Below are 13,530 nucleotides of genomic sequence, written 5' to 3'. Positions count from 1 at the left end.
TGGCGGCTCCTTCTCTCTAGTCTGTGCAGCTGGGTGCCACGTGAGAAGGCCACTGCGCCCACGACTCAGGCCATTAGATGGGCAGCCGCCCAACCCACTGGCCCGCGCCTCTCCAGAGAACCCCGGCCCGGCCCGAATATTTGCCTTCCCGGAGGACTCCACGGGGAGGGCCCCTCTCTCCCAGGAGGTGCGAGGGGAGCCCCCAACTCCTGACCCCACATCCACACGACCACAACCATCGCCCCGGCGACGGTAGAGGTCTGTCTGCACACAACCTCCTCTGCTTCCCAGCCCAGCTGCATCCCTCACGGCGAGGCCTCGGCTGGCTCTGGGGTTCCTCCACCTGCCTCCCTCTCTGCAGCTCCTGGGCTGAACCGGGCCTCCTCCGTCACGTCCCACGGGGCCTGCTCTTCTCCTGTCCTAGGACTCTTCAGACTTGCTCTCAGAGGCTGACGTGCCCTGCTGGGCTGTGAGCAGAACCCATCTCTGTGGGAGCATCGCTGCCCTGGTTCCCGGCACATGCCGCCTGCACTGACCTTGATACTGAAACAGCAAAACCTCCAGCTGATGCCTCGCGTTCCCCTCTGGTGATCCTCGTGGCACCACTGAGAAGTGGGAAAACCATTTCCCCTACTTCACGGATGAGGAAACGGAGGAAGCTGCCCAGGTCCCAGGTGCCCAAGATGGACTGGGATTGGCCAGGGCACTGCCATAGCTGCCTGGGGCTCCCTCCTGGTGCACGCCCCCCTTCCCTCCTCTCCAAGGAGGCTGCCTGATCCCCCTGGGGACTCGTGTTAGGAACGCATTCCACCAAAAGCCCCCTCAGTCTGGTATTGCGCAGTGAACAGAAGACCACCTGGGTTGCGGAGCAAACTTTCCCTGGAAACGTCAGCTGGATGCAGCACTTGGGGCCCTGGACCCCCAGGCAGTGACTGAATGGGGTTCCCGCACGCCCTTCACCCCGAGCCCTGCCCAAGCGGGGGACAGGAGGCTGGGCCAGAGTTGGGCAGGTATTTTATTGGAAGTTCACAGATACAAGAGCTCTGAGCAGGGTCACAGCTTGGAGGAGGTGGTGTCAGGGAGGAGAGAGTCAGTCCCCAGATGCTGGCAGCCACCTGATCCTGGGAAGCTCCCACAAAAGCCCTTCTTGCTGGGTGTCAGGTCTGAGGGGCCCCAGGAGCCTGGGTGGGGGGCACAGGCAGGTAGGGAGGGCAGCCACTGGAAGCCAAGGTGCAGCAGCACAGGAAGAAACCCACGGGCCCCCCAGAAACAGGCGGAGGACCAGGAGGCAGAGAGGGTGGGCTGGCACGAAGCTCACTTGTCCCCTTGCCTCGCTGCCGGGTTCACAGCTTCAGGGGGGCTCCGGCTCCGCCCCAACCGCAGGGCATCCAGCTTTCGTCAGCCACGAAAATGAACCCATCTCAGAGCTTCATCTCCAGGCTGGTGGTGCCTGTGGGGGCCTCAGTAGTCGGTGAGCGGGTACCGCAGGAAGATGAAGACGAGGATGATACAGGAGGCCGCCAGGGCAGAGCTGGTGATGTTGAACAGCCGAGCGGTCTTGGCGTCCTCCACGGCTCCGTTCAGGTCGTTGAGGAGTTTCTTGTCCCGAACCTGAAGCCAGAAGGAGGAGGTGAGACCAGCAGCCAGCGCTGAGGGGGGGACACAGGCAGGGGCCTGGCGGGAGGGCATGAGGGCAGAGGCCCCGTGGGAGTGCAGCCCCGAGGCGGTGTCAGTTGCCGATTCCTGATTCCCGGCAACCGTGTGGGGCTGCTGCACAACGACGTCCTCGCTGGGTGGAAACGTGCCCTGGATTATGGGGCATCGGGTCGGAAACTTACTTTCAAACAGTTTACAAAATACGTATTTATAGAGAGAGAGAAGAAAAGGTCAATATGGTAAACTGTTAACATTGGGATGTCTGGGTGAAGGGTGTATAGGAATTCTTTGTATCTCTCTTTTTTTTTTGCAACTTTTCTATAAATCTAAAACTATATAAAATAAAATGGATTGTGAATACTGTATTATATACTTGAAATTTGCTAAGAGAGTGGATCTTCAGTGTTCTTACCACCAAAAAAAAAAAAAAAGAAAGAAAAAAGAAAATTATGTAAGATGATGAGTATTAACTAACCCCATTGTGGAAATCATTTCGTGGTGCACCTTAAGCATATACAATGTCGTAGGTTGATTATATCTCAATAACGCTGGGAAAATAAGTAAATAAAATAAAAGAGGAAGCCGGTCTCAGAGAGAGTTACGTGATTGGACGATGGGGCAATACACGTGTGTCCTAATCTGATTGGTCCCACCTCATTTAAAATTAACTGGGATTCCCTGAGAATACACACTATGCTTGGACGGGAGGCAGCCCTGGGGTCCCTGCAACGGGATATTAAAGTGAAGGGAGCGGTTGGAGCCCAGTAAGTCCTGGGGAGATGGTGGACAGCGGTGGACCCATTTCCAAGATCCTCTGGCTGTGTAGAGGTGTCCCTGGGGAGCATGTCCCCTCATCCAGGCTAGGTCTGAGGAGTCCCCTCTCCTCCGTCCCCTCTCCTTCCACAGAGTCCAGAGAAGTGCAGGTCTGAGCATGCTGCAAGCAGAGAGCAAAGCCTGGGAGGAGGAGGAGAAGCAGGAAGCGGAGAGATGAGAGAGGCAGGTAGAGAAAGTATCTGCATCCGCAGATTGGTGGATAAATGGATGGATGGATGGAAGTACGGATGGATGTATGGACAAAAGGCAGGGGGCTGGGTTGGGCAGATAGAGGGCACTGATGTTTGGCTGCCCGGAGGGTGGGTTTCGCAGATGGATGGGAGAATAGATGGGTAGTTAACGCGGTGGGGACACAGATGTCGTGGGAGTGTGGCTGGCTGGCTGGTTTTCCTGTGGGTGGATGGATGGAGGAGGCGAATGGTGGAAGGAACAGAGGGAGAGGAGAGAAGAAAGAAGACAGAGGTGACTGTCTGGCAGTGGACGTAGGGGGTGAGGAAGAGGGAAGGAGGAGATAGAGTGGAGTGGAGCTGGAGAACAAGTTGGAGGGACTGGGGAAGGGGTGGAAGATTGGGTGACTTAAGGCAGATTGTACAGAATGGAGAGGTAGAGGGAGGAAAAGAAGCTGGCCTGAGGAACTCGGGAAGGGAATGAGAAAAGAAGAAAGTCTATGCCCTTGTGGAACTTTTATCCTAGTGATTTTGGAGAGAGCCCACATCTTCACTGAGTTTTATCTTCCATTGTGAGAACATGATGCATCCCCCACTTATTTAGTCTTATTTGACGTCGTCATTAAAATCAAATTTTATAATTCTCTCCAGAAGAAAGAGCTATTATATCTTTTGTTAGACTTAGTCTGTTTATTTTGGTTGTCATTATATTGTAAGTCATGTCTAAGATTACACTGCTAACTGATTTTTGCTGGTGTATAAAAGTTCAACTTCTGTAGACTGATTTTGTATCCAGCTAAACTATCATATTAATTATGATAACAGACCAAGTTTTCTATGTAATGAATCACATCTACTGTAAATAACAGCTCTATTTCTTCCTTCAAGTCTTTATTCTTAGACTCTGTAGCACAGTGGTTAAGAGTACAGATGCCTGGATTTGAATCCCAGTTTTGCCAATCACTGCATAATCTTAGCAAGTATTCTCATCTGTAACAGGAAGATAACAACAGTACCTACAGCATAGGGTTGTTGAAAGGAATTAATGAGTTGGTGGACACAAAGCATTAGCATAGTGTCTGGTCCAAATCAAGCTCTTATATAATGGAAGCAAAGACTTCAGAACGATACTGACTAGCAATGATGTAACAGGCAGCCTAATCTCAGTCTTAATCGTAAACCTCACGACTAAGAATGATGTTCATTGTATTATTAGAGGTAGATTGCTGTATTTTAAAAAATCCCCATGAGATAAACATATTTTTTCTCTAATTCATTAACTAGTAAATTATATTCATTGATTTTTTTTCCCCTCATGTTGAAACGAGGCTGATTTATTTAAAAATAAACAATTGATCATGACTTCCTTGTTGGATATTGGAATGAGGAAAGGAATGATAGAGATGGATGCTGAAAGTGGATGGCTGAGTAACCCGTCCATTCAGTTGTAAAGGAGATCAGGGAAGAGGAGAACTGGACAGGTGATTTGATGATGGGAAGGCAGGTGGATGATGAGAAGGAGGGAGATATGAACGTCCCATGCTGGATGCATGGGACACACAGAGATACGGACATAGGAATGGATGCCGGATGGAAGGGATGGTTGGATGGATACACGGATGTTTGCCAGAAGCGAAGGACTGGTACACAGATGGATACGTGAAACATGCTCAACAGGTAGGACAGGCAAGTAGATCAATATCTGAGAAGGGGTGCTGAATGGATGGAACAGTCTAGATGGACATATAAAGGTATGCCAGGTGGGCAGGACAGGTAGACAGGTGGATATACAAAATTACATTGCATGATGGGAACAGGTACCTAGGTGGTTATAGGAAGGTATACTGGATGGGCGGGACAGGCTGGTAGATGAATTTATGAATATATAATAATATATAATCTGGACAGGTGGATAGATGGATACATGAGTATATGTTGGATGGGTAGGACAGGGGGCTAGATGGGTTTAGAAATAAATGCTGAATTGTTGGGGTAGGCAGATAAGATGGATGTGTGAATGTGCGCTGAAGTGGTGGGAAGGGTGCATATATGGACATATAAAAGTGTGTCAAATGGATGGAATGGAGGATAGATGGATATATGAATGTGTGTTGGGTGAACGGGATGGGTAGATAAATGGAAAGGAGGGAGGCTTGTTGGGTAGATTATAGTAGAGAACAATGCAGGGTAGGTGAATAGGTTCATTAACTCAGTCAAGCAATATTCCGTGCCTGCTCTGTGCAGTTGCTCTTCTAGGTCCCAAGTGTACAGCAGGGAAAAAAACCAAAATCCCCTGTCCTCATGGAGCTTACATTTAAGGACACATTTAAGGCAGAGGACATGGAAAGTAAACACAATAAATAAGTAAATTATATAGTGTGTTAAATGTGCTAAAAAGAAAACTGAGGAGGACAGGGAGCGGAGAGCATTGTGGGAGGTATGATTCTAGCTGGGTGCTCAGGAAAGAGCACATGGAGTGTGGACGTTTGAGTAGAGCCCGGAAGAGTGTGACAGACTCAGTCATACGTTTATCTGCAGGGAAAGCATGTCTCAGAGCATGAAGCTCTGAGGTGGGGATGAACCTGTGTTCTGAGGAATAACCAGAGGCCAGTGTAGGGAGAGCAGAACCCAGAGGGGAAGTGAAGTGAGACTTGCGGTCAGAGAGGAAACTGTCAAGAAGCAGACTGCATGGGAATTTGTAGGTGCTTTTTAGCAGAAAAAACAATGGCAGGCTCTGGCGTGTTTTAACCTGGTAATTCTGGATGCTGTGTAGAGAATAGGCTGACGGGGCAGAGGCTGGACAAAGCAGAGAAGAGGCTAACAGTCCAGGTGAGTGGTCAGGGTGGGTTGCATCAGGGCAGTGGTTGTGAAGGTGGTAAGAATTGACCTTTTTCTGGAACCATTTTGAAGATACAGCTGACAGTATTGACTGGGATCAGATGTGGAGTGTGATTAAAAAAAGAAAGGAATTTGAGGTGATTTCAAGACTTTCTGATCTGATCTACTGAAATAAGGGAGCTGTAGGAGATGCCAGGAGGAGTAAGTTTGTGCATGGTTCAGTAGTTTGATTTCTGACAATGTTTAGCTAGAAATGTCTTCTAGACATAGAGCTGGACATTTTGAGCAGGTAGGTTTTATATGAGTCTAGAGTTCAGGGATGAGGTCTAGGGCAGAGATACAAATTGGAGGAGTGGAGCATAAAGATGCTACTTAGAGCCATGTGGCTGGGTGAGAGCACCAAGGGAGAGAGTAGACAAGAGGTGAAGAGGACCACGGAATGAGCCGCAGAGCATCCCAACGTCAACAGATCTGGGGAGCAAGAGGCATCCAGGAAAGGAGGCCGAGAAGAGCCGTCTAAAAAGCAGAAGGAAGGCAAAGGGAAGGAAAGGATGGTGGGTGGGTGAAATGACGTGAAAGGGGGAGGAATAAACATGGGGGAATGGAATGGATAAATGGATGCAGAGCAGGCGGGTGAAGAGGTGGATGGGTGATGTTGGGTGGAAAAAAAGGAAAAGGAGGAAGGCAGGTGAGTGAACAGACTGATGGTTGGATAGTTGGATGAGTCAGTCAAAGAAAGGAAAGGAAGAAAAATGGGTGGATGTGCAGATGGATAAATGGATGGGCAGTTCTTTTATGAATGTGTATCTTCATGGGATAATAGATGGATAGCATGTGAAGGAAAGGGAGGGAGGATGGGTCGATGGGTGTACAGATGAACTGATACCAGCTCAACACCTGATTACATGAATGGATATAATAAATAATTGGAAGAATGGGGTAGAGGAAAGAAAAGGAGGGATAATATATAAATGGATGAATGGACAACTTAATTTGGAGGTGAATGAAGGGGAAGCAGGAATAAATGAAAGGAAAAGATGGAGAGATGGAAATGTACTGATGGTTGACGGATGATTGGCTGGATGGTGGATGGGTGGATACATGGTTGTGAGAAGGAGAAATGAAAGAGAAAAGAAGGGCTGATGAATAGAAGTTTTAATGAATGACCGATTAGCTATATTGATAGAAGGAGTTGGTAGAAAGAATGGAGAATAGTACAAAGGAAGGCTGTATGGTTGGGTGGATGAATGAATAAACCAAGAGATGGATAGAAAGTGCAGGAAAATGGAGAGAGAGAGGAAGAGATGAGAGGATGAACAGACAGAAGGGTGTAGTGATTCAAAAAGGGTCCGAGAAAGGAACTTGATGGTGACCTCAAGGCAGTTACTTTGTATCACTGTGCCTCTGTTTCCTCATCTGTAAAACAAGGATATCAATTGCACCTATTCATAGGTTTTTGTTATCATTAAATAAAATGCTACATATAATTAAATAATTAGAAGTTCTTAGAAAGGTGCCTAGAATATATTCAATAATTAATGAATTAAGAGCTCAATAATTAATTGTTGTTGTTTTATGGTTATTGTTATTTGCTGGCTTGTTGCTACTCTCGCTATTACTATGAGTGAGTAAGGGGGGAAACAGATGAATCCAGGCAAGAAAAAAAGACTAGATGGAGAGCTGGGTGGATGGATAGATGATGATCAGAGTAATGGATGAGGTTGGTGGATAAACAGTGGAAGGAAAGGAAGAAAAAAAAGACAGATGATGAAATGAGTAGAAACATGAATTCAGTAAATAAGTGAAAGAGTGAATACAGGGATATAGGGTTGACAGTATAGAAGTGAAATTCCAGAAGGAAAGAAGATGAAGAGGTGAATTTTTGGAGACAAAGTGGATGGGTAGGTAGCTGAAAGGGTGGAACCAAGAGTGCATGCACTGGTGGGTGGACAAGGTGAGTGAGGGTCTTTTCCTCACAAACCTGCCCCTCCTACAGCCTCCTTCCTCATCTATAAATGGCACCTCCCTTCTTTCAACTGCTCAGATGAGTATCCTTGGAGTAATCTTTGGATCTTCTCTATTTTCCCTCACCTTATGTCGAATCCATCAGAATACTCGGTTGACTTTTCTTTCAAAATACAGGACCAGTTTTAACTCTCCACTCCCACCGTCTGAAACAAGACTTGACTAAGTCAACCGCTTTCGGTTTGGCCTCCGAACTCCCCAACCCCTTGCATCCTTTTAGTCTATTCTTCACTAGTAGCAAGAGCAATCTTTTAAAATGTAAGTCACATAGGGACTTCCCTGGAGGTCCAGTGGTTAGGACTCCATGCTTCCACTGCAGGGGGCATGGGTTCAACCCCTGGTTGGGGAACTAAGATCCCTGTCACTGAGAAGTCTCACAGCCTCCTGGGCCCAAAATGAGCGGCTGCCGTGTCCTCATTGCAATCTGCTTCTCCTCTCTGCCACCACCCCTGCCCTGGTTCAAGCCATGTGCCCTCTCGCCTGGACCACCACACCGGACCCGCAATCCTCCCTGCCTCTGGGCTTGTCTCGTCCCCTCCCTCCACCCTGGCTGCAGAGTTCACAGCTCTGATCACCTTTCCCTTCTGTGTCCCCCATAGCCTTCCCATGGGATTCCAAGTCTTTCACTGCACGGCCTCAGTCTGCCTTTCCTGGACCATCTTTTGCTCCCCACAGAGGATGGGGCCCTGCTGTTCCCGACTGCCCGACCCTCGTGTCTTGGTTTATGATCTCCTGTCCCCTCACCCACACTTCAAGGCCCAGGGAAAGTGCTGCCTCCCCAAGAAGTGTCCGGGGCTGCCCCAAACCTCACGCCCAAGCTGCGAGTGGAGTGTTCTTCTCCTGAACCGTCTGGAGCGTATTCATCTTCCCATGTACCCTTGTCCATCCACCCGTTCCTCCAGCATCCTTTGCCCCCCACCTTGGTCAGCCCTGTCTTGGGTCAGGGGTGGGCAGCTGTGGTCGGGGGCGGGGGCTCTCTGATGGGGAGGAAGTTTCGGCCAGAGGGAGGCAGCAGAGCCTTTGAGGGTGGGGGCAACCCGGGCCTCACAAAGGCCCCAGTCTGGGGACAGCCTGACGCCCAGGGAGCTCAGGGAATGGCAGGGGCCGGGGTATTTGGGGAGCTTAGGGGAGGGGTTAAAAGTGGGTCATGCAGGGCCTTGAATGCCAAGATGAGGAAGCTGGAGTTCTCCAGACCGAGAAAGGGGAGCCGGGGTCATCATGAGCAGCTCGTGCAGACAGCACAGATGGAGAACTGGCCTTCTGTGCCTGTGCCATCCCCAGACACCAGGCCGAGCCCACGAGGCCCCGTGCCTCTGGGGGTGGGGCATGTGGGGACAGACAGGGACAGCTAGGGACACAGTGCTTCTTTCTCACCCACCGAAGGCCAGCCTCCGCCCAGCTCCTGTGCTTATTTGAATGTTGTTTGGTTTTGCTGTGTTTTGTGAACGGATGAGGAAATGGGCTCAGTTAAGCGAGATCACTGCTTTTAAGAGGCCACGTGGGGAATTAGCCAAGGCCTCCTGACTCCAAGGCCATCAGGTGCCCTTGGAAGTGCCCAGGACGGGCTGCAAACAATGTAGGGTACAGCAGCCCAGGAGACGTACAGCTGGACGGACAGATGGACGAATTCCCAGGCGTGGGAGCCTGTGCCAGCCAGGTCTGTCCTCCCCTCTGCCCGGGACAGAGGCAGCTCACCTTGCTCGCCCCTCCCAGGGAAGCCCCAAGCCTTTCTGCGCTCGCTAACGCCCAGGAAGGACAGGAGGGAGCAGCCGGGCTGCAGGCACAGTGAATCCCCTTCTGTCTCCAGAAGCACCAACTCCCACCCCGCACTGCAGAGTGGATCCTGAACCATTCAGAAATCTGTGACCTACCTACAACCCGCAGCAGATGGGCCTGCCCTGTGCCAGCCAGCTGCCCACGGGAGCCCACGCAGCCGGACCCAGGTCCACAGGCTACTCGTGGGGCCGGGCGAGAGGGCCCAGGGAGGCAGGGCCGAGGCTGGCCTGGGGGCTTCACCCCCAATTCCCAGGGACCCCTGTACTCACACACAATACACACAATTACACACACACACACTCACATCCACACACTCGTGCACACACATACACAATGCGTTCTCACACCTATATGCAGGCCTATGCCTGCGCACACACATGCAACACACATATGCACACTCATGCATGCATACTCCCACACGTACAATTATACACACATGCACACTCACACACACACAGTTACAAGTGCACTCTTATGCCTACACAGTTCATGCACACACATACACACAAATGCTCACACCTCTATGCAGACACACACTCATGCACACACGTGCCACACACCCACATACGCACACCCATGCATTCACACTCCCACACATACAATTACACACACATGCATGCTGACACCTATATGCATGCACGCACAATACACACAGTTATACACGTGCACACCCACACCCCTATATGCATGCTCGCACACATAATTACACACACGTGCGCTCACACTCACACATACAGTTACAAACGCACTCTCACACCTACACAACTCATGCACGCACACACCTATATGCAGACACACACATGCAACACTCTCACGCCTATACGCACACACACTCATGCACATGTGCACACCCACACATGTGCCCACACTCACGCACACTCAATGGACACAGTTCCCGTGTGGTGGAGCCCAGGGCTGGGTACACAGGCCTGGATTTGAAGGCGGTGGGTGATCGTGACTCCAGTGATGAGTCAGGAGGACAAGAAGACCAGGTGGCCAGAGCGTGTGATGCCAGGGCAGGGGGCTCTGTGCTCAGAGACGCACAGAGGCAGAGCCGTCCCAGCACCTTCCCTCAGGCCAGCCTCTCGGGTCCAGCCCCTCCTCAGCCTCCAGCACCCCCCGCCCCGTGTTCTGCCCCCGTCCCGCTGGGCAGCTGCCATCAGTGAAAACGCGCCTGGCCTTGGACACTCAGATCAGGGCTCGGGAAAAGTGATGATCTGGCGAGACATGAGCCAGGCCCTTCTGGGGTGGCGGGAAGGGAGCGAGGCCCTGAGTCTACCCTCCCTTCCTGCTGGTTGGGCTCCAGCAGCCCCAGGCTCTTGGGTCCTTACATATCTGCACGGATCTCCCGACCCCAAGTGCGAGTCAATCACAGCTCCCCTCCTGCCATCTCAGTCCATTTCTCTCCATTTCGCCCCCACCCCGGGAGGCGGGGGGGATGGGGTCCTGTCTGCCTGGGACTCTGCTCTGCTCCCAGCCAGCTCCTCTCACAGCAGCAAGGGGCTTCTGGAAGCTGCATACACTCAGGGCGTGGGGTCAGGGTGTATGGGACACCCTCACGCCTCCCCCCTCCCCGGGCTCCTGGCTCCCACAAAGATGCCCGGCACGGACCCTCTAGAAACCGTGTGTGAGGGGAGGCGGAGCAGTGGCTGGGGGTCGGCACCCCCGTCTGTCTGTCACGGCCTCCCTCTGAGTGCCTGCCTGGCATCGGTTCCCTGCAAGGGGCTTGGACAAGAAGGTCTCCAGCAGTGATGTCACCCCTCCTCCTGTCAACAGGGGAAGGATTCCAAGGCCTCTTCATCTCCCTGCTGGCTCCATCCCCATGCCTAGGGGCAGCTTCACCCAGGCCTAATTCCCACGTCCCACGCCCAGGGGACAGGACACTGAGTCCCAGGTCCCCACCCCACAGACCAAACTCGCTGTGCGGAGACCCTGGCCCCGAGGACCCCGAGCCCTGACGAGACACCCCGGAAGGTTCCCCAGCTCAGGACAGGCTGGGCTGGCTCTCCCTGCCAGCCCGGAGCTGGCTGACATCCGGGTCTCGCTGGGTCCCGCGCCATCCTTCTATCCCTCAGCCGCACCGCTGCACCTGCCGCACCCATGGGCTTCTCTGCGAGGGAGGGGGCAGAGAGGTGCAGCCAGCACCCGCTTCTCCTGCTCCCGCCGCCCCCTCCCCCACCCCGCACCCCCGCTCACTTTGAGGGAGTAGGCCAGGGCGATGAAGCCCAGGCAGCAGAAGTTGAGGTAGACGAAGTTGAAGATGGACCACAGGTAGTAATCGTTCACCTCCGCGGTGTCCGGGAGGACCTCGATGACCGTCGCGGGCTTCGTCGTGGTCTTCTTCTCTGCCAGGTGCTTGCAGGCCTGGGGGGCGCTGGTGGCCCGCACGCTGTCTGTCTTGCTGCTCTTGGACTCCATGGGGAACAGGGTGGGTGCCATGGGGGGTGAGGCTGAGGGCTCAGGCCCGGGGGCCACTGGAGCCTGCAGGGCGGGGGGCTTGGACACGCAGGCGAAGCAGCCCTTGGGCGAAGCTGCCGGGGGCCTCGGGATCCAGAAGGCCCCGTCCAGGGGAACTCGGGCTTCCTGGGTGCCGTCCGTGGTGCTGGCCGGGGCTCCCAGCGGGGCTGGGCACTGGCTGGGGCCCTGGGCCTGCAGGGAGGGGGAGAGGAAGGATGAGCCGGGTCCGATCACCCTATCTATCGGGCCCACCCTGGCACCCCGCGGCGTCTCCCCTGCGGCCCCACAAACAGCCCCTCAGGACAATCCGCACCCACCGCAGATGCCCAAGCCCTCACGGCAGCCTCGGCAGGGACGTCGGGGGCTTTTCGTCACTTCGACATCTGCGCACAGTCACCCACTGACACAACAGCAGCGCTCCCCCCAGCATCCCGATGGGCACACCCTTGCAGTAAACAGAGCAAGCAGCACCCCAGACAACCCGGCGCACACGGGGCACGCAGACCCACAATGACACAGCCTCGGTCACTCTTTGTCGGAAGGGGCAGAGCTCTCCGGGGCACCTGCGCGCTGGCCCCCGCTGACACATCGGACACAAACGCCAGCACCACCACCCGGCTCCCCAGACCCCGGCACCCGCCGAGCGCTCAGAGATGCCGCCAGGTAAACAGCCCCGCACTGTGACACCCACACACACCGCGACACAGGCCCCGACACGGTCCCCCGAGGATGACCACGGAGGCCGCTGGGGCTCCGAGCCCGCGCGCATCGCTCCCTCACAGCCCGGCCCCGAGCGGCGCCCGGACCCCAAGAGCGCGCCCTCGCCGCGGCCACTCGCCCCGTGCCGGGAACGGACGCACAATGACACTCTGCGAAACGAACACTCCCCGACGAGGCCCCCGCGCCCCGCGCCGCCCCGCAGGCCCCCGGCCTGAGCCGGCTCTGCCGCAGCCGCCCGGACGGCGCGCCCTCACCTACTGGCGGCTCCTCGGCGGCCCGGCCCGACCCGACTCCGCGCCGCGCTCCGCGCGTCCTTCCGCTGTCCCGCGGGTGCCTGCCTGGCTGTCCCGCCGCTCCGCGTCCCGGCCGCCCGACCTCGGCGCGGGAAGGCGCGGGCTGCCGGCGGGAGGGGCGCGGGCTGGCGGCGCTGCCTGCGCAGCGCCAGGCCGGCCGCGGATGCAGCCCAGGCCTGACTCACGGCGGCGGCGGCGGCGGCGGCGGGCGCAGCCACCTCCCCGCCCCCTCCCGCCGGCGGGGTGGGGGCAGCGGGCGCCGGCCGGAAGCGGCGACCCTCGGGGTGGCCGAGCCGACCGGGGATGGGTTCCGCTGCAGCGCCAGACCCCGGTGCCCGCGCCACCCGCGTCTCCTGGACACCTTCCCCTGCGCCCTCCCCCTTGCTGAGCCCCCAGCCCCTCGCTGAGTCCTCGAGTCTGTCACCCCAGGGGAGAGCCCTTCCTCCTTCTGTGCGGCACCCCCCCGCAGGACCCCCTTCCAAGACCGTGGCAGAGCCCCTTCCCCCTGGGAGCTGCCCCTTCTCCGCCTGTAGAGTTTCCCGCTCCCCCCTGCTCTGTCCGCACCTCAGTCCTGGCCCTCCACCCACCCCGCAGTCCCAGGCCCGGTGGGTGTCTGAGCCTCCCCAAAGCCCCTCCACCCACAGAGCCCAGGTGCCTCCAGCCTGTCCTCACCAAGCGGGTCCGCACGCCTAGCCCGGTCCCTGTCTTCTCTCCTGTCCCCGCACGACCCTAGACCCTATCCAAGCCCCCTCCAGGGCCTCTGT

At 55.0% G+C, this 13,530-nt stretch overlaps 1 protein-coding gene across 1 annotated transcript; it reads right to left on the bottom strand.

Moving 5' to 3' along the window:
- Positions 1-997: 997 nt before the first annotated feature.
- On the bottom strand, positions 998-12,613 carry IFITM10 (interferon induced transmembrane protein 10). The gene is made up of 3 exons (XM_067037855.1): positions 12,451-12,613; positions 11,493-11,945; positions 998-1,611 (listed from the first exon to the last, which is right to left on the bottom strand). The coding sequence occupies exons 1-3, from the start codon at positions 12,520-12,522 to the stop codon at positions 1,462-1,464; spliced, it is 675 nt and encodes a 224-aa protein (XP_066893956.1). The 5' UTR covers positions 12,523-12,613; the 3' UTR covers positions 998-1,461.
- Between the last annotated feature and the right edge of the window lie 917 nt (positions 12,614-13,530).

Source organism: Kogia breviceps, chromosome 7, assembly GCF_026419965.1.
Source record: "Kogia breviceps isolate mKogBre1 chromosome 7, mKogBre1 haplotype 1, whole genome shotgun sequence".
Classification (NCBI taxonomy): domain Eukaryota; kingdom Metazoa; phylum Chordata; class Mammalia; order Artiodactyla; family Physeteridae; genus Kogia; species Kogia breviceps.
The sequence above is the reverse complement of the archived record's forward strand: the minus strand, read 5'-3'. Positions and strand labels throughout refer to the sequence as shown.

Bases quoted from the DNA above. Each gene is read 5' to 3' on its own strand.
- IFITM10 (XM_067037855.1), bottom strand. From the start codon at position 12,522: ATGCGCGCGGGCTCGGAGCCCCAGCGGCCTCCGTGGTCATCCTCGGGG. The intron at 11,946-12,450 runs GTGTGTGTGGGT...CCCTCCCTGCAG, and splicing joins GTGTCGGGGCCTGTGTCGCG to GCCCAGGGCCCCAGCCAGTG. The intron at 1,612-11,492 runs GTGAGCGGGGGT...TTCTGGCTTCAG, and splicing joins CCCTGGCCTACTCCCTCAAA to GTTCGGGACAAGAAACTCCT.